This window comes from Euleptes europaea, chromosome 17 (genome assembly GCF_029931775.1).
Source record: "Euleptes europaea isolate rEulEur1 chromosome 17, rEulEur1.hap1, whole genome shotgun sequence".
Lineage (NCBI taxonomy): Eukaryota > Metazoa > Chordata > Lepidosauria > Squamata > Sphaerodactylidae > Euleptes > Euleptes europaea.
In genome coordinates, this window is record NC_079328.1 from 42,019,138 (window position 1) to 42,046,187 (window position 27,050).

The 27,050-nt window shown below is 46.7% G+C and overlaps 1 protein-coding gene across 2 annotated transcripts in view; it reads right to left on the reverse strand.

Moving 5' to 3' along the window:
- ZNF423 (zinc finger protein 423) overlaps positions 1–27,050 on the reverse strand; it is a 278,862-nt gene that overhangs the window by 157,206 nt on the left and 94,606 nt on the right. For both annotated transcript variants that reach the window (XM_056862230.1, XM_056862229.1), the window contains exon 3: positions 5,940–9,163. In XM_056862230.1, the coding sequence (XP_056718208.1) occupies positions 5,940–9,163 (3,224 nt within the window). The remainder of the gene's footprint in view (positions 1–5,939; positions 9,164–27,050) is intronic.

Genomic DNA, 27,050 nt, shown 5'->3' on the forward strand with positions numbered 1-27,050 from the left:
TACAGTTCTGGGAGATGGATCTTGTCCATGTCCACTTTAAAATGTCAAGGTTGACAAGACTTCTAAAGAAGGTTAGTTTTTATACCCAATTTTCTCTACCTTTAAGAGTCTCAAATCGGCTTACAATAGTCTTCCCTTCCGCTCCCCACAACAGACACTTTGTGAGGTTCACCTGATTAAGTGTCCGCTGCTCAAGTGGAGGAGTGGGGAATCAAACCTGGGTCTCCAGATCAGAGTCCACCACTCCAAACAACTACTCTTAACCACTACACCACGCTGGCTCTCCACATCAATGCATTACTGGGTGGCAAGACCATCTCCCTTGAAACCAAGTACAGCCCACAGGAACTAGTTACTAGACCTTTTGCCAGGACAAGGAATGCTATCCAGGCGAAACAGCCACCAGAGGGCATGAAGGAAACCCATGGCAACTACCAAAACGCTGAGGGTGGGCTGGAGCCCATTGCTAGGATTGCCAACCTCCAGGTAGTTAAAGAAAATAGCAGCACCAAGGCTCTCCAACTAAATAATATAAATGATATTTATATTATTTTATTTATATCATTTATATCGTTGGATTAATTCGATGTACCTGAAATTATTTTGGAACCTTATGAGAAAGTTAAGTACTTACCTCAGTCTGTATCTTTGTTTTTCATTGTTCATGATTTGTTGTTCTTATAAATATTGTGTTTAGTTGGAGAGCCTTGGTGCTGCTATTTTCTTTAACCTCCAGGTAGTAGCTGGAGATCTCCTGCTATTACAACTGAACTCCAGCCAATAGAGATCAGTTCACCTGGAGAAAATGTCCGTTTGGGCAATGGGGCTCTATGGCACTCCCCTCCCCAAACCCCGCCCTCCTCAGGCTCCATCCCCAAAATCTCCAGGTATTTCCCAACCCGGAGCTGGAACCCTACCCGTTACCACGGAAACAGGCTTCTTGCAAGGCTCAGAAGCCCACCGGGCCTGTTGAGGCTGCCTGGAGCTATTTAAGGCCTTGTAGTCAGAGACCAGGGAGGCCAGCCTCACCATGACTCCTCTCCCAGGTGTGGGGAGTCAAGAGGGAGAGGGGAAGAGACAAGCAGCAGCCTGAAGGCAGGGGAAGGAATAGGGTGAAGCCAGAACCCCCTCTCCTCCCAATCTGAGGCCACTCATGGGTACAGTGGGCCAAGCAGCACATTAAAGATGGCGGCTGGAGTAGTCCCCAGCCCTCTACATCCACCCCATAGCCATCAGAAAAGGATGACGGTGTTGTTCACATCCCAGGGATACGCTCACAACGATGTTATTGTGAACAGGGTAGGAAGGTACAGCAGGTCGGAGGCATTAGCATATATGCCAATTGCAGGCTCCTGTGTAAAGTGTAATTTGGCGCAGGCCTGAATCCTGATTTTTCATTATCTTCTACAAAAGAAATCTACCCTCCTGGGAGGAGATTCAAAGCATTTACTTTGTTGAAGAACTTAAATTCTCTCCCGAGAGAAGGAGAGGTATGGAAGCTCTTGCCGAAGACAGACAGTTAAAAGTAAGAGTGAGGAGACGGGAGCAATTTCCACTCACGACAACTGCGGCGATTGGGGGGGAGGACGGAGAGTGCGCATAGTAGGCGCATAAGACTATTCCAGCCTCTGTGTGTGCAGCCATAGGAAACCGGAATTAGTTTGGCATAAAAGAAGAGGCCCGTCCTTTCAGAGGAGTTTGAAGCGCAACGAAGAAGCGAGGAGTAGGAAGGCGACAATGGGCCTAATAAGTAGTTTCGGATGATGAACTCTCAAGAGGCGTCGCGCTGAAGGGAGAGGTGTTTCCATTTCGTATTTTATTCTCCACAGAATTAGATGTATATCACAGCTGGAGGCAGGTCTAGTCACATATTCGCTTGACCCCGAGGGAGCACTAGGCAGTCGCAAGGGCTGAAGCAGCCGCGAGTGAAACAAAGCAAAGAATCTTTCGCTCGGATTGTTTCAAGCTTCGGGGATCCTTTGAACCCGGCACATTGTCGCGAGCAGCAAAAGATCTTTTCCCAGGCAGGCTTTTAACAGCTCTAGCTCAGCCCCGTACAAGATGGTTCTTCGTTAGGGCGGACTCGGCGCGGGAGGAGAGGGGACGCTTCTGGCTTGACCCCGGGGAAGGGCCTTCAAATCGGCCCACACTCAAGCCTGCCAATTTATGCCTGGAACCAGGGGTAATTAAAAACGATCCGTGAGTGTGAAGAAAGCTGTCCTGACTCCTTTGCCGGTCAGCTGAGAAAACTGAGATAAGTCCCGAGCCCTACTGGTTTTCCGGTTTCAAGCGGAACGCCAAAGGGCTAAAGTTATTTGTCGACTCACAAGTGGACGTTTGAAGAAATGATTTGCAAAGGGCACAAACTGCAGGTATGATACTGCACAACTCCTCGTCTCTGTAGAGCTTTTTGCTTGGCTAGATTGAATGCTAACCCTTCTATGGTAATGCAGGGCAGAATTCTGAATATACCATACTCAGACAGGATCTACCCTTGCTCTTCTGGCTCTATTGACTCATTAGCCCATGCCCTTTTGGAATGCCGCTTTTACGAGGAACTTCGATCGCACTATATTTCCCCCCTTTTAATATACAAATCCAATGCCTCTGTGACTGACATAATGCCTTTTTTACTAAGCGACAGGGACCCCAAGGCTACATTGTCAGTGGCAAGATTTGTTTCAGTCCTTATATCCCTCCAACACTAGATATATGCTGCTCAAGATCAATTGATCAAGGAGCTTCTAAGGGATAAAAGGAAGGAAGGAAAGGAAAGGTATGATACTGCAGGTATGACTGCAGGAAAGCCAGAGTGGTATGGCGGTTAAGAGCGGCAGTTCGGAGCGGTGGACTCTAATGTGGAAAACCGGGTTTGATTCCCCGCTCCTCCACATGAGCGGCGGACGCTAATCTGGTGAACTGGGTTGGTTTCCCCACTCCTGCACATGAAGCCAGCTGGGTGACCTTGGGGAAGTCACAGCTCTCTTAGAGCTCTCTCAGTCCCACCTACCTCACAGGGTGGCTGTTGTGGGGAGGGGAAGGGGATTGTAAGCCAGTTTGATTCTTCCTTAAGTGGTAGAGAAAGTCGACATATAAAAACTAACTCTTCTTCTTCCTCCAGAAAGTTGGCCATGTGCTAAAACAGCCAAGAATCCTTATTAGTACAGATGCAGATAGTAAGTTTTGCTAAAGAAACTCATGCAAGTAAGCAACTGCTGGCTTGATCAAATGTTAATTTGGGAATCGTTGCTACTTAATGTTTTGTGTAAAAAAAAAATCCCCCCCAAGAAAAAAATGCCTTTCAAGCTTTAATATATACAATGCAGTGAACATATGTTTCAAGGTAAGAAATGGACCTAACTGACATAATTGTTCAATGTTTTAATCATTTATTTACTTCATTTATTTATTCGCTTCATTTATGCCCCACCTCTCTCCCAGTGGGTACCCAAAGGGGCTTACATCATTCTCCTCGATTTTATCCTCACAACAACCCTGTGAAGTAGGTCAGGCTAAGAGTATGCAACTGGCATAGAAAGGTTAGCTGGGGAAAAGGCAGTTTTCATTCTAAATATAATGAACTTAGGTTTATCATTTGGCCCAAAAAATATATTATGGAGGATGCATGGCTGCCATTAAAAGCAGTAGGCCTGCATAATTCCTTGCATGTTTCCCCACTTCTGCTGAACTTCACAGGCTGCTCCTTGCAGGAGCTGGGGAAATGTTATCAGGAAGAGGAGGAGAAGACGCATGACTGCTGCTTTCAGCTGTAGCCATGCATCTTTATGATGACTACTTCCAGCCTTAGGCTAAGAACTTTTGTAGACAACCTGGACAGAACAAAACAGGATCAAATAAAGGTCCTGCCTTCTCCTATGTAAGTCACACGCTCTGCAATAACCAATAGAATGTCCTTTCTATTGGTTTGAGGTTTACGGATAACTAGTTCTTCCCCTTGAAGGTCACTACGTATGTGACTTTTTCTGACACGGGAAAAACATGCACACAATAGGGAAGTAATGACTGTGTGTTTCCACCATGGGCACATTGCAGAGCTGCCATGTATACCAGCTAGCCTTAATACCTACGTCGAAAAGCACACTCATGCCAGTATTCAAACATCACCATATGCACACATAGGAATCCTCCTGAATTCTGCTCCAGCTGGAACCTGGGAAAGGACCCTGAGTGCTGGTTGCACATTTTTAGCATGGGGTCAGTAACTACTACCCCCTAAACACAGTCTGAGGGGCATACTCAACCCCCTTTCCAAAAAATACCATGCACATCCAATACAGCAAGTATACAATGTTTTCATTACCCCACTGTCCGTGCCGGAAACTCGGAATACGAAGCAGTCTCTTAAAGAGTGCCTGAGATGTCCTGGGACAATCTAGAAGCCAGCTTACTTGACTTGTTTGTGTCTGGCGTGACAAGAGGCTTGGTGAATGAGGAGTAGCCTTTCTCAAGGATTCCTGCTTTACCTGCCCCAATTCAGGTGTGCACAAAGAGCCCAGAGAGTTTTGGAAGAGTAGAATGGATGTCTTCTGCTATCTGCCAAAACTTTCCAGAGCAGAACCAGTCAATTCAGTTCCCTCCTAAAGCATTCTTTGCCTCCATTCACTCTTTGAGCCAAATTTCGGGGGAAGGGGGGAATATCCCAGCACTAACCAATAAATTCCAATCCACAGTTTTAAATAAAGCGCCCAGTTTGTAATTAGAATACTATTTATTTGAGAGTTGTAATCCACGCTGTCCAACAGGCTCAAAGCAGGTAATTGCAATTTTTTAGAAATGGAATTGCTTCTAAAATCACTTTATACAGGAATGATACCTTTCAACGTTTATTTTGCAAATGTGATGCAGCGCTGTTTGCCTAAGTGTGAAACTGCCAGGATTTCCTAACCTTCCAACATGGATAGTTTGCCCCAGCTTGGATACTACTGGGAAGGTTTTTTCCCCCTCACTTCCCCACAGCATTGTGGTGCTTCTATACACTTCCTGGATTCTCCCCATTATTTCTGTAATCCTTCCCAAACCTGCTTTGCTGCAATTTTGGGGGAAATATCACAAAAAAGCTAGGGTGGCAGCCAAGAGGATGGGAAAATCCGAATAGTCTCAGTCCCTCCCACATAGGTGCCATTTTCCTGCCCCAGTTCCCCACAGCAGCAATTTCTTCCCCCCTCCCCCGCCACTGGGGATTTTCTCAGGTTTTTTAATTTTTAATTTGCAATTGACATATAGCCTGATCTCACCAGATCTCAGAAGCTAAGCGGGGTCAGCCCTGGTTAGTATTTGGATGGGAGACCACCAAGGTATACCAGGGTTGTTATGCAGAGGAAGGCACTGGCAAACCACCTCTGTTAGGCTCTTGCCATGAAAACCCCAAAAAAGGGTCGCCATAAGTTGGCTGCAACTTGACGGCACTTCACACACACACACATATCATTGTACTGTTATAACACTATAACAATCTGTCTGTCAGGTTATCTGAATTCCCAGTTTCCGTTTAAAACAAAAGTCTCTTGCCCCATTTGTTGCAGAAGTGTGCCTTTCCTCTTTTATCTCTGCAACACAAGCGGATCAAGTCTTTAAACAGGGTAAGAGCCACAGAGAACCCCTGTCCTAATATGGAAAACACATCTGTTAGACTAAAACACCCACATATTTTGTAATTATATTACACAGAACACAGATCCTCATTTCAATCCTAACTTTTCATGTGGAGCTCCTGCATACAAAGGGGCTTCCTATTCATTCTCGTGTCAAGGGCAGCTAGGAAAGTAAACGAGAATTCGTTCATGGTACTGCTTCCAACATCAAAGCGGAGATAGCCCTGTTCATGAATGGAGTTGTCAGGAGTACACATCAGACCCTCCAAATCAAGCATCTGCATATTATTATGCTTGCAACAAAACTGACCACTGAATAGTACTTACTCTAGGAACAGGGGATGTCTGGGTACCCTTCTTTTGGCCACTCGTTTCAGGTGTCAGGTCTCTGTGATCCAGCTGCAGGTGGCTCTCTAAGTCTTCAGCGCTTTCGAACTTGACACTACACTCCGGACACCGCAGGCTTCCACACGGTCTTTCGCTAACATCTGGCGTAGCCATCCCTAAGGACTGTCCGTTGGTGCTCCGAGTCATGCATGCAGCACACAGGCCGTACGGCAGACCATTGACGTCCAGTTTCACCAGGTCTTGCTTGTTCCTGAAGTCTTTCAAGCACAGAGCACACTTGTAGAGTTTCTGCAAGGCCTGGCCATTGGGAGAGGATGCCGCAGAGCTCCCTACCAGTTTTTGCATATGGAACGTCCCGTGGATTTTCAGCTCGAGAGTCGAGGTGACCGTCTGCATGCAGACGACGCAGCGAAACCCAGTGAGGGAGTTTCTAAGGTCAGGATGCATCTGGCAGTGCTCAATGAATTCTTCCTCACTCTGCAGAGGCATTTTGCAGATCCGGCACGTTCCTGTATCCAAGCTCTTACTGTGAGTCACTTTGTGCTCCGTCAGGGTCAAAAGCGACGGGAAGCGTTCCCCGCAAATGGGGCACATGTAATGCTTTGCTGGGCCTCGGTGAGTCTGCATGTGCTCCCGGAGGCCATTCTCCGAGAAAAAGGTCCTTGAGCAGATGTTGCACTTGTGACTCCCCTTGATGAATTCAGCTTTCTTCCTGGAACAATCATCCTCCCCTGGTCTGATGTTATGGTCCCTCAACCGATGGTTCTGCAAAAGGACCTCCATCGTATATGCAGCCCCGCAGATGTCACACCCATACATAGGCTCTGAAGCATCCACATCATCCTCACTAGCTTCATGGCTGTTGGACGTATCAGGATTTTTCATCAACATGTTCTGGATGTCCGCAGATTCGGCCTTCTTATTGGCCGGCGTCATACCATTCGCCGTCCCGTTCTCGGCGCCAGCGTCAAAAACACAATGTTTCTCCCGCAAGTGTTTTTCAAGCAAGATGATGGCGTGGAAAGCTTTGCTGCAGAACTTGCAGTTGTATTTCTTGCTGTGTGTCGTGATGTGGCATTGCAGCTCCACCTCCGTACTAAAGGTCTCTCCGCAAAAGATGCATTTGTGGGACTTAGCTGGGTTGCCCAAATGGCTGTGCTTCACATGGATCTGGAGGTCCACCTCCTTCCGGAAGTCCCAGTTACAGGCTGTACACCGATACATCTTTTTCTCATTGCTGTGCTTCACTGCCAGATGCACTTGGATAGAGACCTTGGAGTCGAAAACCTCTTGGCAAAGGGTGCAGTGATACAACACAAAAGTATGCATGTCTAGCAAATGCTTCTGCAGATCATCGACCGATGAAAACTGCTTGTCGCAGCTCTCACACACATAATGGGTTGAAGTAGTCATGTAATGCACGGTCAGGTGCTGCAGAAGAGACTCTTGGGAGTCAAAGTCTTCTTTGCACTGAGGGCATGACTGCTTCCTTAAAAGCAACTCCAAGTGCAACTTTAGATGAGTCTGGAAGCTTTCAAAGTTGGAGAACTTGAGCTCGCACTGATTACACGGGTATTCGCCGTTCGAAACGGAGTTGACGCTCGCAGAGAGCCGCTGCCTTTTGGGGGAAGAGACCTCAACATCCGAAGAAACTGGACTCTGTTCGCCTTTCGACTTCTTATTGTGCGCCAGCGGAATGTTCTTGTGGTTCTCTTTAATGTGCTTGGTTAGCTTGAGGATGGAGCCAAAAATGGGCGAGTTTGTGCAATAGGGACAGGAATAGACCTCCATGAAAGACTGGGAGGGTTGAACCACAGGGGAATCCAATTTGGAATTTCCTATGCTGCAATGAGTTTGCTGGATGTGCTCAGTCAGAGACGCTTCGGTCAGGAAGCCCATGGAGCACTGGTTGCAAAAAAAGGCATTGTTACCATCTGGCGCTGTGGCACCCGGCCCACAGTGAGCTATGCGGATGTGTTCCTGCAAGCTGTTGATATCAGCAAACATCTCAGGGCAATAATTACAGTGGAAGGCTGAAATGTTGTTGAACTGCATCATGGGATATGCATGGTTTTTATGCACCTTCCTCACGTGTTCGTTCAAGTTGTACAACGTGGGCATGGACTCAAGGCAGATCTGGCACGTGTGGCTTTGCTGAGGTTTGTCCGCGTGGATGGTCTTCAGGTGGATCTCCAAGACGGCGAGACTGTTGAAGTCACGCTTGGTGCAGTAGGGGCAGCTGTAGGAGACCTTGGACCACGTCTGGCCCTCTTCTCTTTCTAACGATCGGATCTTCTTTTGCCCTCTCAACGGTTTCAAAGTTGAGTCAGGGGTAGAGCCCCGCTCTACCGACGCACTGGAATCTGGCGTTGCACTGCTCATAGATGCCACGCTGCCCAAGACGGGGTCAGGACTGATGCTGTGGTTGCTCGAATCAGGCTGTCGATGGCTATCCAAGTGGCAATACACTTCCTCTACTGAAGAAAACTGCTCCGGGCACATTGGGCACTTGTGTTTTTTGTTGGCATGGGCTTGATGGATGTGGGAAAGCAGCGAGTTCTCATCAGCAAATACTTCGGGGCAATGGATGCATTGCAGGTCCGCCTTTTCAGACAGCTGCGGGTGGCGGGTCACGACATGCTTCTCCAGCTCTTCAGTCTGGCTGAAGGTCTCCTCGCAGTAGTCGCACATGAAGTCGTCCTTCTTTGCCTCCTTGTCACTCTTGGCCATGTGCTCCTTGTTCTTCTTGTGGGCCTGCATGTGGCTCTGCAGCGAGCTGGTGGACGAGAAGCCGCGCTTGCAGACCGTGCACTTGAACGGCTTGCTGGAGCTGTGGGTCTTCAGGTGGATCTTGAGGTGGTCGCTGCGCGAGAAGGCCGCCTCGCACTCGTGGCAATGGTACTTCTTGTCCCCCGTGTGCAGCTTGATGTGCCGGTCCCTGCTCCTCTTGTGCTTGAAAAGCCGGCTGCAGTAGGTGCACTTGAAAGGTAGCTTGTCGCTGTGGATCTGCTCGTGCCGTTTAAGGTAGCTCAGGCGAATGAAGGACTTGTCGCAAAACTGACAGGGATACGGCAGGCCAGTCCCCCCTTCCTCCTCCCCAATGCCGAGATCACACCCATCTCCGATCATCTGAGTGGGTGATGCAACGTCTTTGCTGGAGGGAGATGAAGCCACCCAGGAGAGTTGTGGGTCGTCGTCGCCATCTGTAATGGGAAAGCAGAAAGGAGATTAAAAACAATTCCCAGGGCATCTGTGAAAAAAAGAGGGACAAAGCCACTGAACAACACTCTGGCCTTCTGCTGCTACGGTATTAGTGGGGGGGGGGGGATGCAACTGCTGCACAAAAACAAAAGAGCCACCCCCGCAAATGCCTCGCGGATCTGAAAAGGATATTTGTGCAAAGTGGGGGTGGGGGAGCACCTATAGCACAAATGCAATTTTTTAAAAATATATTTTATATGTGTGTGTGTGCGCGCACCAATAACAGAGCAGTGCTATTAATGCTAAGCAATTTCTCCATTCGCCTCCTCCACTCCCCCACCCCGGTCCCCCAAGCAGGTTTAACACCTGTCTACTGTATTGCCGAGCAATAAACAGCAAGTCAAGAAAACAAAACGCAACATGCCTCAGAGCAATACCGACATTTCTAAGAGCTGCTGTGTTAAGTGCTCGTACGTGAGCCTTTTCCAACAGACACCAGTCAGAGAGGTTTTGAAAATACAGCCCGGAAAAGAAAAAATCCTTTTCGGCCCTGCCTTGAAACAGGAGGGGCTGTGCAGAAGCAGCGACAGTAGGAGAATCACCCTCTCTCTCTCTCTCTCACACACACACACACACACACGAGCCATTCGATAGTCGTGTGACATAAACAACGTGGGTTTCCCCGGAAGCTGGTTGCACCTGAAACGAAACTTCAAATCGGTGGGCAGGCGATTGAAAAGATAAGGCGTCTGACCGCTTCGGAGCCGCTCATTAACGAGGTGATGCCCACCTCTTGCAGGAAGGGGCTGGCGTTCTGCACAATGCCCCCAAAACTTTACTTGTGATCAACAGCCAGCCTGGCTCCGGTGCCAGCTTCGTGCCCTGCACCCGTGCCAACTCTGCAGCAAGATACAAAGCAAGTGGTGTCTCCGCATTGCATCGCAGAGCCCGAAAGCGCAGCAGGGTCTGTTGGGGCATCTCCGGCCATATTGCAGAAGGGGAACGGGAGTCGATATATTGATCTGACAATTCGAGGTTTTGTAAAGACCGTGTTTTGTTTTGTTTTTCCCTTATAAAGATTCCACGTTGGAGCATGTCAAGAAGCAAGGAGTTTCTCCTTTGACACAGCTGTTTCTGCATTTCCCTGCGAATTTGCTGCAGCTGTTTAGATATCTCTCGCTGTTCTCTCATCCTTCTCAGACACACACAAACACCCGCACCAGTAACAGCTGCTAAGCTGCCTCAGCCTTCCTTCTTCTCAGCCTGTCTCTGCCAACAGGCCCTGAAGAGGTGCCAATTCTCAGCTACTCCATGCTCCAGCCCCAGATCTTTCTGGATGGCGTCTTGGGCAGGATTCTGACAGTACGCCCCCAGGCCTAGATTCGCAGGCTGGACTCCGCACAAAGTTCACAGCGTGTCACATTCCTCTGCTAGTAATCTTGCCAACTGCCTGACCTTAACGTCCACTGATGCCACCTATGCCCGGCTGTTCTTTTATGCACCTACAGTATCAGACTTCCTGCCCTCCCTTCTTGGCCTCATTACGGTTTTGGAGATCAGAACCAAGACAGATCTGGGAAGCGAAGGCACCTTTGCTTGGCTGCTGTAGCTAAAAAAAGTATTAACTCATGCCAAGCTCTGCCCGAGCCAGTCTTCTAGGTCTGGAGGCTAGCTCAATAGACAGGCACGGGCAGTTAACTCACCATGTTAAAATGTTCCCGCCCTCCTCAGAGATATCTGATTGGCATTCTTAGGAAAATGAAGAATGCTGGGACTTGACTCTTCTTATACGGGCTATCAATCTATTTAAACCTGTATCGAACTGCGGCGCAGGCCTTTCCAATGGAGGACACTGACAAATGGACAAAGAAGGTACAACATTCCAGGGGAATGTTAGAAGAAGAGTTAGTTTTAATACATCGAGAGAGCTGTGACTAGCCCAAGGCCACCCAGCTGGCTTCCAGTGGAGGAGTGGGGAAATCAACCTGGTTCACCAGATTAGAATCCACCGCTCCAAACCACCGCTCTTAACCACTACGCCATGCTGGCTTGTATATTACAGTACTGTATATTACAGGATGGTATATTACAGTAGGCATAGTCCAGGCCATTTTCCTGCAAACAGCAGAGGGGACGGAAGCAAAATGGGAGCTTCTCGCCACTGTATATCATTCCCATATTGTATCCTTTCCTAACTAGAAAGAAGTCTGAGATGCTGCCTCCCTCCTAATGTATGGTTGCCAGCCTCCAGCTGAAGCCTGGAGATCTCCCAGAATTACAGCTCATCTCCTGACTACAGAATTCAGTTCCCCTGGAGAAAATGTCTGCTTTGGAAGGTGGACACTATGGCATTATACCCTGCTGAGGTGCCCCTCCCCTCCCCAAACCCCACCCTCGCCAGGCTCCGCCTCCAAATCTCCAGGAATCTCTCGACCTGGAGTTTGCAATCCTATCGAATACCAGTTTGGGTGTAATGCTTCTCTCCCTTACGCAGTGGACTGCATACATTAAACTGTGCATAAAGATTCTGTGATTTGCCTAGCAAATTAATGGGGACTTGCATACATTCTGAACAACGCACTTTCGATCCCCTTTGCAACTGGATTTTACTGTGAGAAGGCGCAAAATCCACTTGCAGACAACCGCTAAAGTGCAGTGAAAGTGCGTTAAAATTCATTATTCAGCATGTGTGAAAGTGCCCCCAATAAGAGATGTCCACCAACAGGTTTGGAGGGACTTGGGAAGTCAAGAAAGGGTAGACAGACAGACATCCGACGACAACAGATGGTGAATCTGCTCTCAAAGCGTGGGCAAAATGGTTTGGACACACAATCCCTGCCCTGCCAACAAATGTTTTAGAATGCAGCTCCCACGACTAGGCGGGGGAGGATTTCTGTTGGGGAAACCATGTGGGGGAAAGGGTCGCCCACCCCAAGCTCGATTAAAATTGGAGGGCCTCATTACAACTCTTTAACTTAAAAAAAAAAAATCAGGTGAAGTCAGCATGGAATAATGTGTGTAAATGAACCCTAAAATGTAAGAGCCCGGAGACTAAAATTAAATAGGCCTATATTGTTTGTCAAAAGGTACATTCTGCTTTATAAATAATTATTTTTTAAAAAGGTACAGGAGGACAGCTAATGGACCAACTTCACCGCAAGGTGTGAAACAGTGAACAAATTCTGTTTACACAAGCTGTTTTGTTGCAATTTAACATTCTATGCGTCCTTTTATGCATATAAAGAATACTGTAGAACAAATGTCGTATACTTCGCATGCGTGTGTGTTAACTGCCGTCAAGTCGCTTCTGACTCATGGCGACCCTATGAATCAAAGTCCTCCAGAATGTCCTGTCTTTGACAGCCTTGCTCATATCTTGCAAATTGAGGGCTATGGCTTCCTTTATGTAGTCAATCCATCTCTTGTTGGGTCTTCCGCTTGTCCTGCTGCCCTCAACATTTCCTAGCATGACGGTCTGTGACTCTTGTCTTCTCATAATGTGACCAAAATACGATAGCCTCAATTTAGTAATTTTAGCTTCTAAGGTCAGTTCAGGCTTGATTTGATCTATGACCCACTGATTTGTTTTTTGGGCAGTCCACGGTATCCGTAACACTCTACTCCAACACCACATTTCAAAGGGATCTACTTTCTTCCTATCAGCTTTCTTCGGTGTCCAGCTTTCACACCCATACACAGTAATAGGGAATGCGATGGAATGAATTAACTTAATCTTGGTGGCCAGTGACACAACCTTACACTTCAGAATCTTTTCTAACTCCTTCATGGCTGCCTTTCCCAGTCTCAATCTCCTTCTGAATTCTTGGCTGCAGTCTCCCTTTTGGTTGATATCACACATTAACTCACTCCATATAGGGGGGGCTACAAACCTCTGTCCCTGCATACTTTTAGCAAGAATGTGGAGACCTCTTTCCCATCAGCGAACAACAGGGACTAGCATCTTACTAGTAAATTGCTTCAATTAGACTGCTAAATTTTGCCTTCTGCCAGCTTTCATTATATTATCCCACTTTTGTACTGGCATCTGTTTTAGTGGGTTTCCCCCCTCCCAATTATATTTTTAAACATTGGTTCCTATTGTACATCATTCTGGACACAGTTCTATCACGAAACAGTTGAACAATGTTAATAAAAAAGAAAGCTTTGACTCCTGCCACTTTTGGCCGAAGTGACCCCAAAAGGCTAGAAAACAGTGAGGATTTTATTTTTTTTACTTTTGTAGTTCCCCTAATTCACCGAGAAGCAACGTTTTAATTCATCAAACCTGGGAGCTTCCACCTCCACCCCTTTCCCTAGGACTACGGTTACACCTTTTGCAGATGAAAAATGAAACCCAACCGCTGCAGATTGTAAATCAACTGTACACCCCATAATAAGGCAGCTTTACGCCTTGCCCTGGACAGCCTCTGTCTCGCTCTCACGCCAGCCGCGTTCACAGGGGGCCTCTCTCGCTGAGCAGGGAAAGGGGGAGGCTGCCGCCCCCCAAGGACTTGAATTAATGGGCTTTTCTAACTGGAAGGATTCAGCTGGCTGCCTGCTCCCCTGGATTAGATTCAGCAGGGAAGGACCAGCAAACCCCTGCCCGCCAATTCCCAGCACACGCCAGCTGGGCTCCTCAAGGGGGGATCCAGGCAAAAAGGGATGAGGAAGGCACAGGGGCTTTCAAACTAGGGCAACAAATGGCGAATTTGCTCTCCAAAACATCTCTTTTCCTTTTTTTTAAGCAGCAACGTTGTTCCCGTAATATTGAAAAAGAAACGGGAGCCACTGAGCCAGTGATTTGAACAAACAATGCTGTGTGGCAGGAACTGAAATGCATCCGATGCTTTAATCAGAGTCGACATTGATACCTTTTGTTTTTAAAAGGGTAATGCCGCTGGACCCTCGAGAGGCCAACGTTGCAGGACTTCTGGGGCCATCAAGCAAGCACAGGAAGTCAGCAAAGCAGCAAAATCTGCACCCCCTTTCCCGAGATTTCCAAGGCACTGACTGATTCCCGCTCCAGACTTCTGATTGGCCGAGGACCCCTATATAAAGTTTGCGGGATAAGCCTTCACTCCCACTCTGCCCGCATCTCGCAAGTGAAACCAGAGCTGGTCTGGACGTCCTATGTCGCAGGAAGGGGCTGTGGCTCAGGGATGGAGCATCTGCTTTTCATGCAGAAGGTCCCAGGTTCAACCCCCAGCATTTCCAGTTGAAATAATCAGTAGGTGGTGTGAAAGACCTTTACTTTAGACCCTGGAGAACTGCAGTTAGAGTACACTCATCCCAGGATGTTTTAGTGGTAACTCCAGCACTAGGAGCCCCGTGGCGCAGTGTTAAGCTGCAGTACTGCAGTCAAAAGCTCTGCTCATGACCTGAGTTCGATCCCGACGGAAGTCGGTTTCAGGTAGCCGGCTCAAGGTCGACTCAGCCTTCCATCCTTCCGAGGTCGGTAAAATGAGTACCTGGCTTGCTGGGGGTAAAGGGAAGAAGACTGGGGAAGGCACTGGCAAACCACCCTGCAAAGAAAGTCTGCCTTGGAAACGTCGGGATGTGACGTCACCCCATGGGTCAGGAATGACCCAGTGCTTCACCTTTTACCAGCACTATGCAACACCCTTCCAGAAGCCATGCATTTCCCCTCCCCACCCCACTTCACAGGCCAGCAGGGGGGAATGGGGAACACGCCAGCATCACAGCATTGCTCAATGTCACTTCCAGCACCAAATAGGGTTGCCAACCTCCAGGTAATAGCTGGAGATCTCCTGCTATTACAACTGATCTCCAGCCGATAGAGATCAGTTTACCTGGAGAAAATGGCTGCTTTGGCAATTGGACTCTATGGCATTGAAGTCCCTCCCTTCCCCAAACTCCGCCCTCCTCAGGCTCTGCCCCAAAAACCTCCCGCCAGTGGCAAAGAAGGAACAGGCAACCCTAGCACCAAACCAGATGTGACAGCATCGCATCCGGGCAAAACTCTAGGATTCACCCACAACTCTATGGTTTAACTACCGAGTTTGAGGCAAACAGCACTCCCAATACGACGATGTCATTTCCAGTATGGTTCCAGAAATGATGTTATGAGCCGGCACACCTGTCCCCAACACCCCAATTCCTCATGGGGGTTTGCCAGCTGCTGCTGCTGGCAGCCCCACAGCACTCAAAAAAATACCATATAACAGATTTGTTCTCGTGAGCCTTTAATGATACTGAGCTGCTTTTGCTAAGACCACTAACATACCTGACAGGAACACTGTCTGAATTTTGTTAATTTTGCTATTTTTTACAGGATATTTTTTTATATTTAATCAGTTGGTATGGAGTTTTGTAAGCCACCTCAGGTTCCTTTCAAAAGACAAGCAGGCCAAAAGCTTTTAAGATGGCCATCTTATGGCTAGATGGCCATCTGTCAGCAATGCTGATTCTATGACCTTAGGCAGATGATGAGAGGGAGGGCATCTTGGCCATCTTCTGGGCAGTAGGGGTCACTGGGGGGTGTAGGGGGAGGTAGTTGTGAATTTCCTGCATTGTGCAGGGAGTTGGACTAGATGACCCTGGTGGTCCCTTCCAACTCTATGATTCTACGATTCTATGAAATAAATATTTACATGTATAGTTCTTTGTCCTCAGATCAGTACCAAGATGACCTCACCCACAATGGCTTCTCAAACTTGGAGAAGGAAGAGAAAGTTCAGCCATGTTGGAAAGGAAAACACTAAGCAGACTTCAGAACGCAAGCATTCATGACAATAGCTTTGCGGATCAGCGAGCTTCTGGGAAGAAACTCAATAATCAATCACGAAAGAGGACGGTCATTTTGCAACTTTAATGTTTCAGTGCATTTTGCATGGCTGCATGCATTCATCTTCCTCACTGAAGAACTAATTCCTAAAGGGACAAATCCAGTAACTGTATTTCTCCCTCTAATAAGAGCAATTTGGCCCAAACCGTCATATAAATCACACTCATTCACCATTTATCTTTTCAGATTCACTTCTGCTCTGCTGGAAGATTTACTCAGGAAGCAACGAAGACCTTGCACCCTGAATGTTTCATGAACTGTGTTGCTAACTTATGATGAGAAAGACAACACAAACATAATTGGAGTAACAGTGTGGTGTAATACTTGGAGTTGCTGGATTTCAGTTGGAGAGTCTTGGATTCCAATCCCAGACAGAAAATTTACTGGGAGACTTCGGGACAGTCATCATCTCTCAACCTAATTTAGCTCTGAGGGTTGTTCTGATGATCACGGTTGGAGGGGGGAAGGACACCATCTATACAATTTTTTGGAGGATGATTACGGTAGGTTAAAATATAATTTTAAAGAAATCTATTACTGCTGGTTTTAACAGAGAAAGCATCAGTTTAGAGGCAGAGGGGGGAATGCACATTGTTAAAGCAACAACCTTTGGATTATCTTCGAAATGTTGAGCTACTTACTACGTGGGCAGCCATGCTAGTCTGTAGTAGGAGAACAAAATTCAAGTCCAGTAGTACTGTAAAGACCAACAAAATTTTCCAGGCTATACATTTTTGGGAGTCAGTGCTCACTTTGTCAGATACCGTCTGTCAGAGACCACTGTCTGACAAGAGCTTTGACTCACGACAACGTGGTCCATCTAGTCCAGCATCCTGTCTCACACATTGGCCAACCAGTTTCTCTGGAGAGCCAACAACACATCATGGAGGCCAAAGACTTTTCCCTGATGTTGCCTCCTGGTGCCGGGATTCAGAGGTTTATTGCCTCTGAACATGGAGGTTCCCTTTAGTCACCATGGCTAGTAGCCACTGATAGACCTCTCCTCTGTGAATCTGTCTAACCCCCTTTTAAAGCCCTCTATGCCTGTGGCCATCACTACATCCTCTGGTGGCGAAATCCACATTTTAATCATTTGTGGTCCATCTAGTCCAGCATCCTGTCTCACACAGTGGCCAGCCAGTTCTGAGAGTCAGCGTGGTGTTGTGGTTAGGAACGGTGGTTTGGAGTGGTGGACTCTGATCTGGAGAACCGGGTTTGATTCCCCACTCCTTCATATAAGCGGCAGAGGCTAATCTGGTGGACCAGGTTGGTTTCCCCACTCCTCCACGTGAAGCCAGCATGGTGACCATGGGCTAGTCACAGCCCTCTTAGAGCTCTCTCAGCCCCACCTACCTCACAGGGGGTCTGTTGTGGGGAGGGGAAGGGAAGGTGATTGTAAGCCGGTTTGAGTCTCCCTTAAGTGGTAGAGAAAGTCGGCATGTAAAAACCAACTCTTCTTCTTATACCCTGGAAACTTTGGTTAGCCTTCAAGGTGCTACTGGACTCGAATTTTGTTCAGAGAAGCTTCCTAAGGACAGCTGCGATCTCCCGTTTCCACCCATGAGCATGAGCTTCCTGCTTAGGTTGGTGGTTCATCAGAAAACTTTCTGCTGCGCTTTGGATCAAATATTTTAAAAAAAATTAAATTAGCATGTGTAGTTCCTTAGGGGGAGATGCTGATAGCCATATCTATAGACTTGGCTACCACCAATGAATGACACCTTTGAGGATTGAGGCAGGCTTGGACACTGAGTGGGAGAAACAAAGAGACAGAAATACTGGAATAGCATGTAGCCCTTGGTTTCCTGTTTGATTTGGTAAATCCATCAATCTCTGCCTGACCCTGCTCTTAAGAGCAAGAAAAGGGGGGTTGCACAATATGGTAGGTGGTACCAGCCATGATAGTGTCTAAACATTAGGAATTCAGTCTAAACATTAGGAAGAACTTTCTAACAGTTGGAGCGGTTCCTCAGTGGAACAGGCTTCCTCGGGAGGTGGTGAGCTCTCCCTCCCCGGAGGTTTTTAAGCAGAGCTAGATGGCCATCTGTCAGCAATGCTGAGAAGAAGAAGAAGAAGAAGAAGAAGAAGAAGAAGAAGAAGAAGAAGAAGAAGAGGAAGAGGAAGAGGAAGAGGAAGAGGAAGAGGAGGAGGAGTTTTTTATACACCGACTTTCTCTACCACTTAAGGGAGACTGAAACAAGCTTACAATCACCTTCCCCTCCCCACAACAGACACCCTGTGAGGAAGATGGGGCTGAGAGAGCTCTAAGAGAGCTGTAACTTGCCCAAGGTCACCCAGTTGGCTTCGTGCGTAGGACTGGGGAAACAAATCCAGTTCAGCAGATTAGCCTCCGCCGCTCATGTGGAGGAGTGGGGAATCAAACCCGGTTCTCCAGATCAGAGTCCACTGCTCCAAACCACCGCTTAACCACTACACCAAGCAGATCATGAGAGGGAGGGCATCATGGCCTTCTTCTGGGCATGGAATAGGGGTCACTGGAGTGGGTGGGGGGAGGTAGTTGTGAGTCTCCTGCGTTGTGCAGGGGGTTCGACTAGATGACCCTGGTGGTCCCTTCCAACTCTATGATTCTATGGTTCTGTGATAGATGGTGCATTGCTGCATGCTGTACACTCACTCATGCAACGGCACTGCCATGAACTATTGGTGTTTCCCCTATGCCTGCACACCGCTACAGCACTTTCTGTTCAGCCAAATGTTTACCTGATTGCCATGCTAACGAGAAGAAGGTGGAAACTTCACAAACAGCTCTCCTGCATATTTATGCCATATACTGATATATGAAGGTGGCACACAGCCATTTTTCTTGATCACCTATGGTGACTCAGAGCCTACGTATGGGCAACCAGAAAGAAAGTTTTCACACCATCGGAAAAGACCTGTTTCCTTAAGCCATAGATGTTTCACAGATAATGTGTCTCAGTGGTAGAGCATCTTCTTGGCATGCAGAAGGCCCCAGATTCAATCCCCGGCATCTCCAGTTAAAGGGACGAGGCAAGTAGGTGATGTGAGAGACCTCTGCCTGAGACCATGGAGAGCCGCTACCGATCTGAGTAGACAATATTGACTTTGATGGACCAAGGGTCTGATTCAGTACAAGGCAGCTTCATGTGTTCGAAGCACCTGGAGGAGAAACTGAGGGGCTGTGGCTGTGGTACAGCATCTGATTGGCATGGAGAAGGTCCCAGGTTCAATCCCCGGCATCTCCAGTTAAAGGGACTAGGCAGGTAGGGGTTGTGAAAGACCTCAGCCTTTGATGGACCAAGGGTCTGATTCAGTATAAGGCAGCTTCATATGTAGGTATGTGCCAATGCACTTGCTTGCAGAGGTGTTTGTGTGGTACCGACATCTGTAGTTTTTATTTACAAAAAGGGTGAGGGGGTGGGAAGAAATATATACTAAGTGGTAAAAAACATATTTTGATTCTGTTACAAGAACCATCCCATTAGGCTCCAAAGCACCCAACAGAAAACCTTCACACCACATAAGGCGTCTGACTGCACCACTCTGCTGGTGTGAATTAATGCAAATCAAGTTCACAAGAACCAAATGTTTAGACTTAGACATTTTCAATGAAGCTGAACAGAAGTGAGATTTCTGCTCAGCCTTAAAGCGATCTACAGCGTCAGCTCAGGCTTCTCCTTCCGCCTCTACTCCATTGCTTTCATACCGTGGTGTAGTGGTTAAGAGCGGTGGTTTGGAGGGGTGGACTCTGATCTGGAGAACCGGGTTTGATTCCCCACTCCTCCACATGAGCGGCGGAGGCTAACCTGGCGAACCGGGGTTGGTTTCCCCACTCTTATACATGAAGCCAGCTGGGTGACCTTGGGCTAGTCACAGTTCTCTTAGAGCTCTCTCAGCCCCACCTACCTCACAGGGTGTTTGTTGTGGGGAGGGGAAGGGAAGGTGACTGTAAGCCGGTTTGATTCTTCCTTGTTAGAGATAGTCAGCATATAAAAACCAACTCTTCTACTACTTCTTCATTGTATGAAGTGCACTGGAAAACTGGTTTCCACTGGGCAGGGGTTGGTAGGCACTGTGGGAAAGACTTTGGGTTGGATCCAGACTAAAGTTTCCACTAACAGAAGGGACTTCGGCCTGTGGAACAGAACGTTCCTGTCTCCCCTTCCTGCGACAGTCCAATGATCTCCCCAAAATGAAGAAGAGTTGGTTTTTATTCAGTTGTTAATAGAAGATCTCCAGCTTGTACCTGGAGGTTGGCAACCCTATATTAACACCCTCAAACTGCCGATGGGGAGGGGCCAAATGACCAGAGCTTTTGACCATGTGATAATCCATCATCAATTGTTTTACAAAGGGTCTTTGCTTTTTTACAGAACACCTGTACTCCAAAGCAACATACAACATAAAAGAAGCATTAAACTCGATTTTCAAGGCTAGAAAAGGCTGGAAAGGGAGAGGGGGGAAGAAGAGAGAGATTCCTTCCTTCCCGCTCATCTACCACCCCCTTCTCCTTCATAAGGAGAAATGACCTTGCTGTTAATAACTTGTCACAAACTACTCCCCGGATGCCCCTATAGCGGCCAAGGTGGAGTCTGTAAACAATACATGGGTGTCCTTTCTGTAAATCCTGAATAAGATTCTCCACATCAGAAGAGACAACAAAATAAGGCTCATGTGTGTGTGTGTGTGTGTACGTGTGTGTGATTTATATTTAAAACACACACACAAACACACAGTCCATGCAAAGTCAAAAATCTGCGTGCAATTACCCCCAAAAAATCAATCATTTAGTGAGTTGTATCACATTCCAATAAATGATTTGGAGAGGGGTGGAGGAAGGGGGAAAAGTTTTATGTTAGATCAAGGAATAAACTAAATGCTTTCAGGGTTGAATCACTGTTTTTCTGCACTCCCTTTGGAGCAGCCACAGACACTATATTCTGCCGTGCATCGTGGACTTGGGACTGGAAACAGCTGCACCCCTAATTACATGTAAAGTGTACCAAAACATTCCTTTTATCACAGACTGTAAATCTGTTAGCATCTGTCTCTCCTTTGTTTCTTCCACAAGATACAAGCTTGTTTCTACATTTTTCTCACCTGTAGCGGTGATTAAAATTCATTATAAATGAAAGGAGTGAACACTAAAACAAGTTCCTCTGTGTACAGTTCTAAACTCAAATTAGAAACAGCTGTTTGCTAATTCATGCAGTGATGTTTTGCCGTGCTCTGTGAATCAATAATAACTCAGCCGATTTCTATGGAAATTTTTAGGGTTATCCATGTGTTGTTGTTTTTTAACCCAGCTCTCTGCTCTTTAGACATGCCCATGAGAAATTGGGTGCTCCTGTTGCAGAAAGGGTGGCAACTCCAGAGTAGATACTATCGGTGCAGTGCAAGAAATCAGGGCGTCCATCAACGTTGCCCATTTGAGGATCAGAGAGGAAACTCCTTCCAAATATTTATTTTCTACCCAAGGTTCCATCATTTGGCAGAAGGGGAGGCAGAAGACAAAGTCCATGTCTCTCCTGGCAAGAGGACATTTGTGTATGTGTTAAGTGCCGTCAAGTCGCTTCCAACTCATGGCGACCCTATGAATCAATGTGCTCCAAAACCTTTGGGGGGAAAAACACACACACAGAAAGGAAACCTGTCAAGTGTCTCGCAATTTTTGACAATCTTTGACAGCCTTGCTCAGATCTTGCAAATTGAGGGCTGTGGCTTCCTTGATAGAGTCAATCCATCTCTTGTTGGTCTTCCTCTTTTCCTGCTGCCCTCAACTTTTCCTAGCATAACTGTCTTTTCCAGTGACTGTTGTCTTCTCATAATGTGACCAAAATACGATAGCCTCAGTTTAGTCATTTTAGCTTCTAGGGTCAGTTCAGCCTTGATTTGATCTATAACCCACCAATTTGTTTTTTTGGCAGTCCACGGTATCCATAACACTCTCCACCTAGGGGACATTTAAAAGGTAAAGGTCCCCTGTGTAAGCACCGGGTCATTCCTGACCCATGGGGTGACGTCACATCCCAACGTTTTCTAGGCAGACTTTGTTTATGGGGTGGTTTGCCAGTGCCTTCCCCAGACATCTTCCCTTTACCTCCAGCAAGCTGGGTACTCATTCGACCGACCTCAGAAGGATGGAAGGCTGAGTCAACCTTGAGCTGGCTACCTGAAACCGACTTCCGTCGGGATCGATCTCAGGTCGTGAGCATAGCAGTACTGCAGCTTACCACTCTGCGCCATGGGGCTCTAGGGGACATTTACCTAGGGTCATATTGCACTATCCATTTGGGGGAGGGTCCCTTTCAGTGAGGAATGCCAAGCCTCTGGATACCCCAATAGCGTCTGGTCTCCAAGTACAGGGCTTTACTTATTCTTGCAGGTGTCAATGGCTAGTTGGCTAGTCAGCTGAAGCAAACCACCTCTAGGTAGGGGAACTCTTGTAAACTAAATAATAATGGATTCTCCCCCACTACACCACCTGCTCATGTACTGTTTATTGATATGCACGGGCAAGCATGGCTAGTAACAATTTTGTGGGCTATTAAATTTTGGGGGGATTACTTGCAAAGTTGATTTTATATCTGGATTAAAAAAAAAACTTTTCAACAAGGGTATAAAAACCACATGGCTGGATGGTCGGTAAATAAAATATAGACAAATGGTAACTCAGAATAGATACCCATGTAACCCTGTAGCCCGAGGGGGCAGGGGAAATGAAATTGTAAGAGTGGAGAACCTCAAGTCCTTTCCTTATCAACCCTGAACAGAGATAACAGCTTGGGAAGGGGAGGGGGAGAAGAGAGGAGAGGAACGAAAGAGAAAGTATAGATTTTATGTCCGGAATGATAAAAGCAGAGCCAGTCTTCTTACTTAGTAGAGCTGCAGGCTTATGATGTATAGATGTGTTCCCTCTTTTTATGAACAGCATCTGTCATTTTTAATGAGAAATGACTTTTAAAGGAGAAGGAAAAGCAAACAAACAAAAAAATCTTTGCCACCTGTTAAAAGGCCTTCTATCTTCTCAAATCTGTGTCCGCCTTGCGAGGGGCGCCCGACATCAGAGGCCTTTCATGTTTAACCAGCGATGACCCCGATGCCTGTGATCTAAGGGCTCGTCTTGCGGCGGAACAACAAAACACTTTGTAGAAAGGCAACTTCCTTCTTCCAATAGATCTCTGGACCCTTTGACAGGAGGAACCAGTAATAAAAAAAATTGCGAGACTCTTGACAGGTTTCCTTTCTGTGTGTGTGTTTTTTTTCCAAAGGTGGTGCTCGAGTGACAAGCGCAATCTTTCTTCGGGTGACACGGCATCCTCATTATAATATCATTGAAGTCGGCACAACAATTCCCAGCTGAGTCAAGCTTATTCATAGCTCTGTCTTGGTGCCATCAAGGGGGGGACCGTTCAGTTCAGTGGCTGCACGGCAGCCCATGAAGCAGGGGTCCGAGGCCAAGCTCACTTCCTGTCTAGGGTAATTTATGGATTATACATAGCAGCGGGTCCTACAGGCACGCAGAGGACCACGCTAATTGCCGTATACAGAAACACACACTCCAGTAGCGGATGTACCCAGCCTGGACACGCATGGATTTCAGGCAACATCTTTGTTATATAATCTGATTTGTGTGTACAGGCACACCTCATTTTATTGTGCTTTGCAGATACTGCATTTTCAAGCAAGTCTATCGGTGCCTTTTTTCCAATGGCATGTGCTCACTTAATGTCTCTGTGTCACATTTTGGTAATTTTCGCAATATTTCAAACTTTTTCATTATAATGCAGTGCATTTTTAAGACATAATGCTATTGCACACTTAATAGACTACAGTATATTGTAAACATATGCACTGGGAAATCAAAAAAATTGTGTTATTTGCTTTACTGTGATATTCGCTTTATTGCGGTGGTATGGAACCGAACCCACAATATTTCCGAGGTATGCTTGAATTTGGCAATTTCACAAAACCGCTGGGTGTGTGTTTGTGGAATTCATTTAGACGTCATATTCTTTACCCTGCCCTTTCTCCAATGAACTTGGGGTAGTATGACATCATTGATCCTGTCCCTCAATTTTATGTTCACAACCCTATGAGATAGGTTAGGCTGAAAGAGAGAGACTGACCCAAAATCATCCAATAAACTTCATAACATGGATGAAGGGATTTGAACCTGGGTCATCCTGGTCTTAGCTCCAAAACTCTAGTCTAACCCCTACATCACAGTAGTGTTAGAATGTGATAATAGGCAAAGAATTCACCAGCCAGCTTGGTGTAGTGGTTAAGAGAGGTGTACTCTAATCTGGAGAATTTATGATATGATGTTTACAATCTATGTTACACTTTTAATTCTAGATCAGCTGGAAAGTTACTTTTAATTTAAAACTTCTTACAAAAAAGATTCTTAAGAAAGGAATTATAGGTACGCACAAGCTACATTCAGAAGTGAAAACCCAGCCCGATGCCTCTAAATGAGCCCCAAATTGTCAGGTTTATATGTTCTTTCCCCTACCCCACGTCCTTGCACGTTGGGTACAGATCAATGACTTGATGCAAACCACTATTTGACGTGATGCTCAAATCAGGCAAAATTATGGCTGGTTTCTTGTAAAATCCATGAGGTAGTGTGGTTCAAATCCATGAGGTAGTGTGGTTTGAATCAAACCAAGATGCCTTCAACGTACACCATGTACACAAGAGAGAGAGAGAAAAGCGCCTGAACCCAAGGATTTTAAAGCCTCATTTTCATCATAAATGAGGTTTCTTCTCAGTGTCTGAATGCTGTGGAAGTCTGCCACAGGGCCTTCATCTCTCTCTCCATCACGCATTTCTCTTGGCACGCTACTGTGCATCCCTACAATGTCATTCACTCGCGCTCGGCACACCAAAGGGAAGAGCCCAATAATAGATCAACTTTCAGAATAGAAGAGGGAAACGGGAGGATGACCAAAATTTGTCATAAACTGCTTTTAGCACTCAGATAATAATTTCCAAGGCAGCCAGAGAAAGTGTTCGACTCCTGGGAAACTACTCTCCAGCCATCCCGCTAGCAACGCCGTTCGCGCTTAAAGCATCTCGTTCGCAATTTAGAAAGAATAAAGGTGGCCATTTAAATTTTCCCTTATAAAAATACATTAAGGAGGGGAGGGGGAGGACACAACATGATTTAAGGAATCCTTTTGTGTAGAAAATGGGAAGGGGGGGAGGAATAACATTCTGCACAAAAAAAGCCAAGCGACTCCCTCTGTACGGGAGTTCGCTGCCTCCTATTACATTTGCAGAAGTACACCTTGATGATAAAATGCAGCAAAAAGCAACTTAACAGCGTAATTTTCTTTATAGGCATTTCACTTCGGAGTTCCTCCTTTGGGGATCAAAGCAGAAAATTAAAAACACACACACAATGCACACAACACACATTTCCAACGTACAGCTGGGCTAACTTGCAGAACAACCTTTAAACAACTGTCTTAATTTATTCTCTCTGGAGATACAAAAACTCACTTCTGTCATAAAAGCTTAGCAGCACACGTTGGAGAACACGCAACATCATAAATCCAGCACTATGGAGAACTTCAATCAAGAAGGGAGTTTTTCTGGTTCCCCACCCCTCCCTCCCAACAGAGCTGCACTGCCAGACGTGTGCGAAAGGTACGTATGAAAATCAAGAGCCTCCGTACATTGTGCAAGCCCTTTTTCGCGCTCTCGTACACAAGTACATGAGAAGCCAGGCCTTTTCAGTGTGACAATCATTGTGGGAGGGCCTCAGTGCAAATTGCAATGGTAGCTGTGTTTGTCTGTAGCAGCAAACACATCAAAGGATTATTGTGGCACCTCAAAGGCCAACAAATTAATAATAATAAAGGGCTGTCAAGTCACAACTGACTTGTGACGACCCCTCATGGGGTTTTCAAGAGAAGAGGTAAGCAGAAGTAGCCTGCCATTGCCTGCCTCTGTGCTGCAACCCTGGTTTTCTTTGGTGGTCTCCCATCCAAGTACTAACCATGGCTAACCCTGGTTAGCTCCCGAGGTATGTCGAGATTGGGCTGGTCTGGGCTATTCAGGTCTAACAGCTGGTAAAGCCCACTTCACCAGATGCGGGGAGCAAATTCTCAATTTGGCAGTTATATATATGCCCCAGGAAACAGCAGGGTCAAACATCAATGAAATGGAAGAAGTAGTTTGGACATTTTCGTGCAAAGATGAACTGTATAGAAGGTACATACAGCAGCAGTAGCGGATAATAATGCAACCTTTCTAGACTTGCTAAACTGATAATACCCATAGCACAAGAGGAACCCATTACCACAACTGAGTCCTAACTAGATACTTTCCTAGACTCATTCAATTTTATTTATTTATTAGCTGTTAAGTCACAGCTGACTTATGGCAACTCTGTCAAGTTTTCAAGGCAAGAGATGTTTGCCTGCCTCTGTGTAGCAACCACGGACTGCCTTGGTGGTCTCCCATCCAAGTACTAACCAGGGCCAACACTGTTTAGCTTCCAAGATCTGACAAGATCAGGCTAGTCTGGGCTATCCAGGTGAGGGCACTCATTCACTGTTGGTCTCAAATCCAGCTGATCTATCTAGATGCTGTCAAGCTACTTAATTCAAGGCTATGAAACTCCACCCCTTTATCACGTTGATGTATTTATTAAAATATTTATATCCCACCTTTCCTCAGGGCAGCTTACAGATCACAACTGAAAACACCACAGTTTAAAACATACAAAATAAAACCTTCAATAACCCTTCCTTCCTCCCCACAAACAATGCCTGCAATTTATACCTAATTAAAAGCCTCGGCAAATAAATTGGCCCCCCAACACCTTCTGGCTGGGGTGGCAGGTCTTTTGGTGGGAAGCCCTCTTCCCCTCCCACTGGCTGCTCCCACCGCTACTCAGCTGGGCAGTGGGAGGGGGAATGGGGGTAAAGGGCGTTGGACTATTGCTGTCAACACTCTAGCATTTGACCAAAATTCTATGGTTAAATTTTACGCTAGAGAGTCACAGGCGATGCAATGACATCACTTCCAGTCACAGCGGAAGTGACATCATTGCATCCAGCGATGTCAATACATTGCCAGCATGGAGGGCC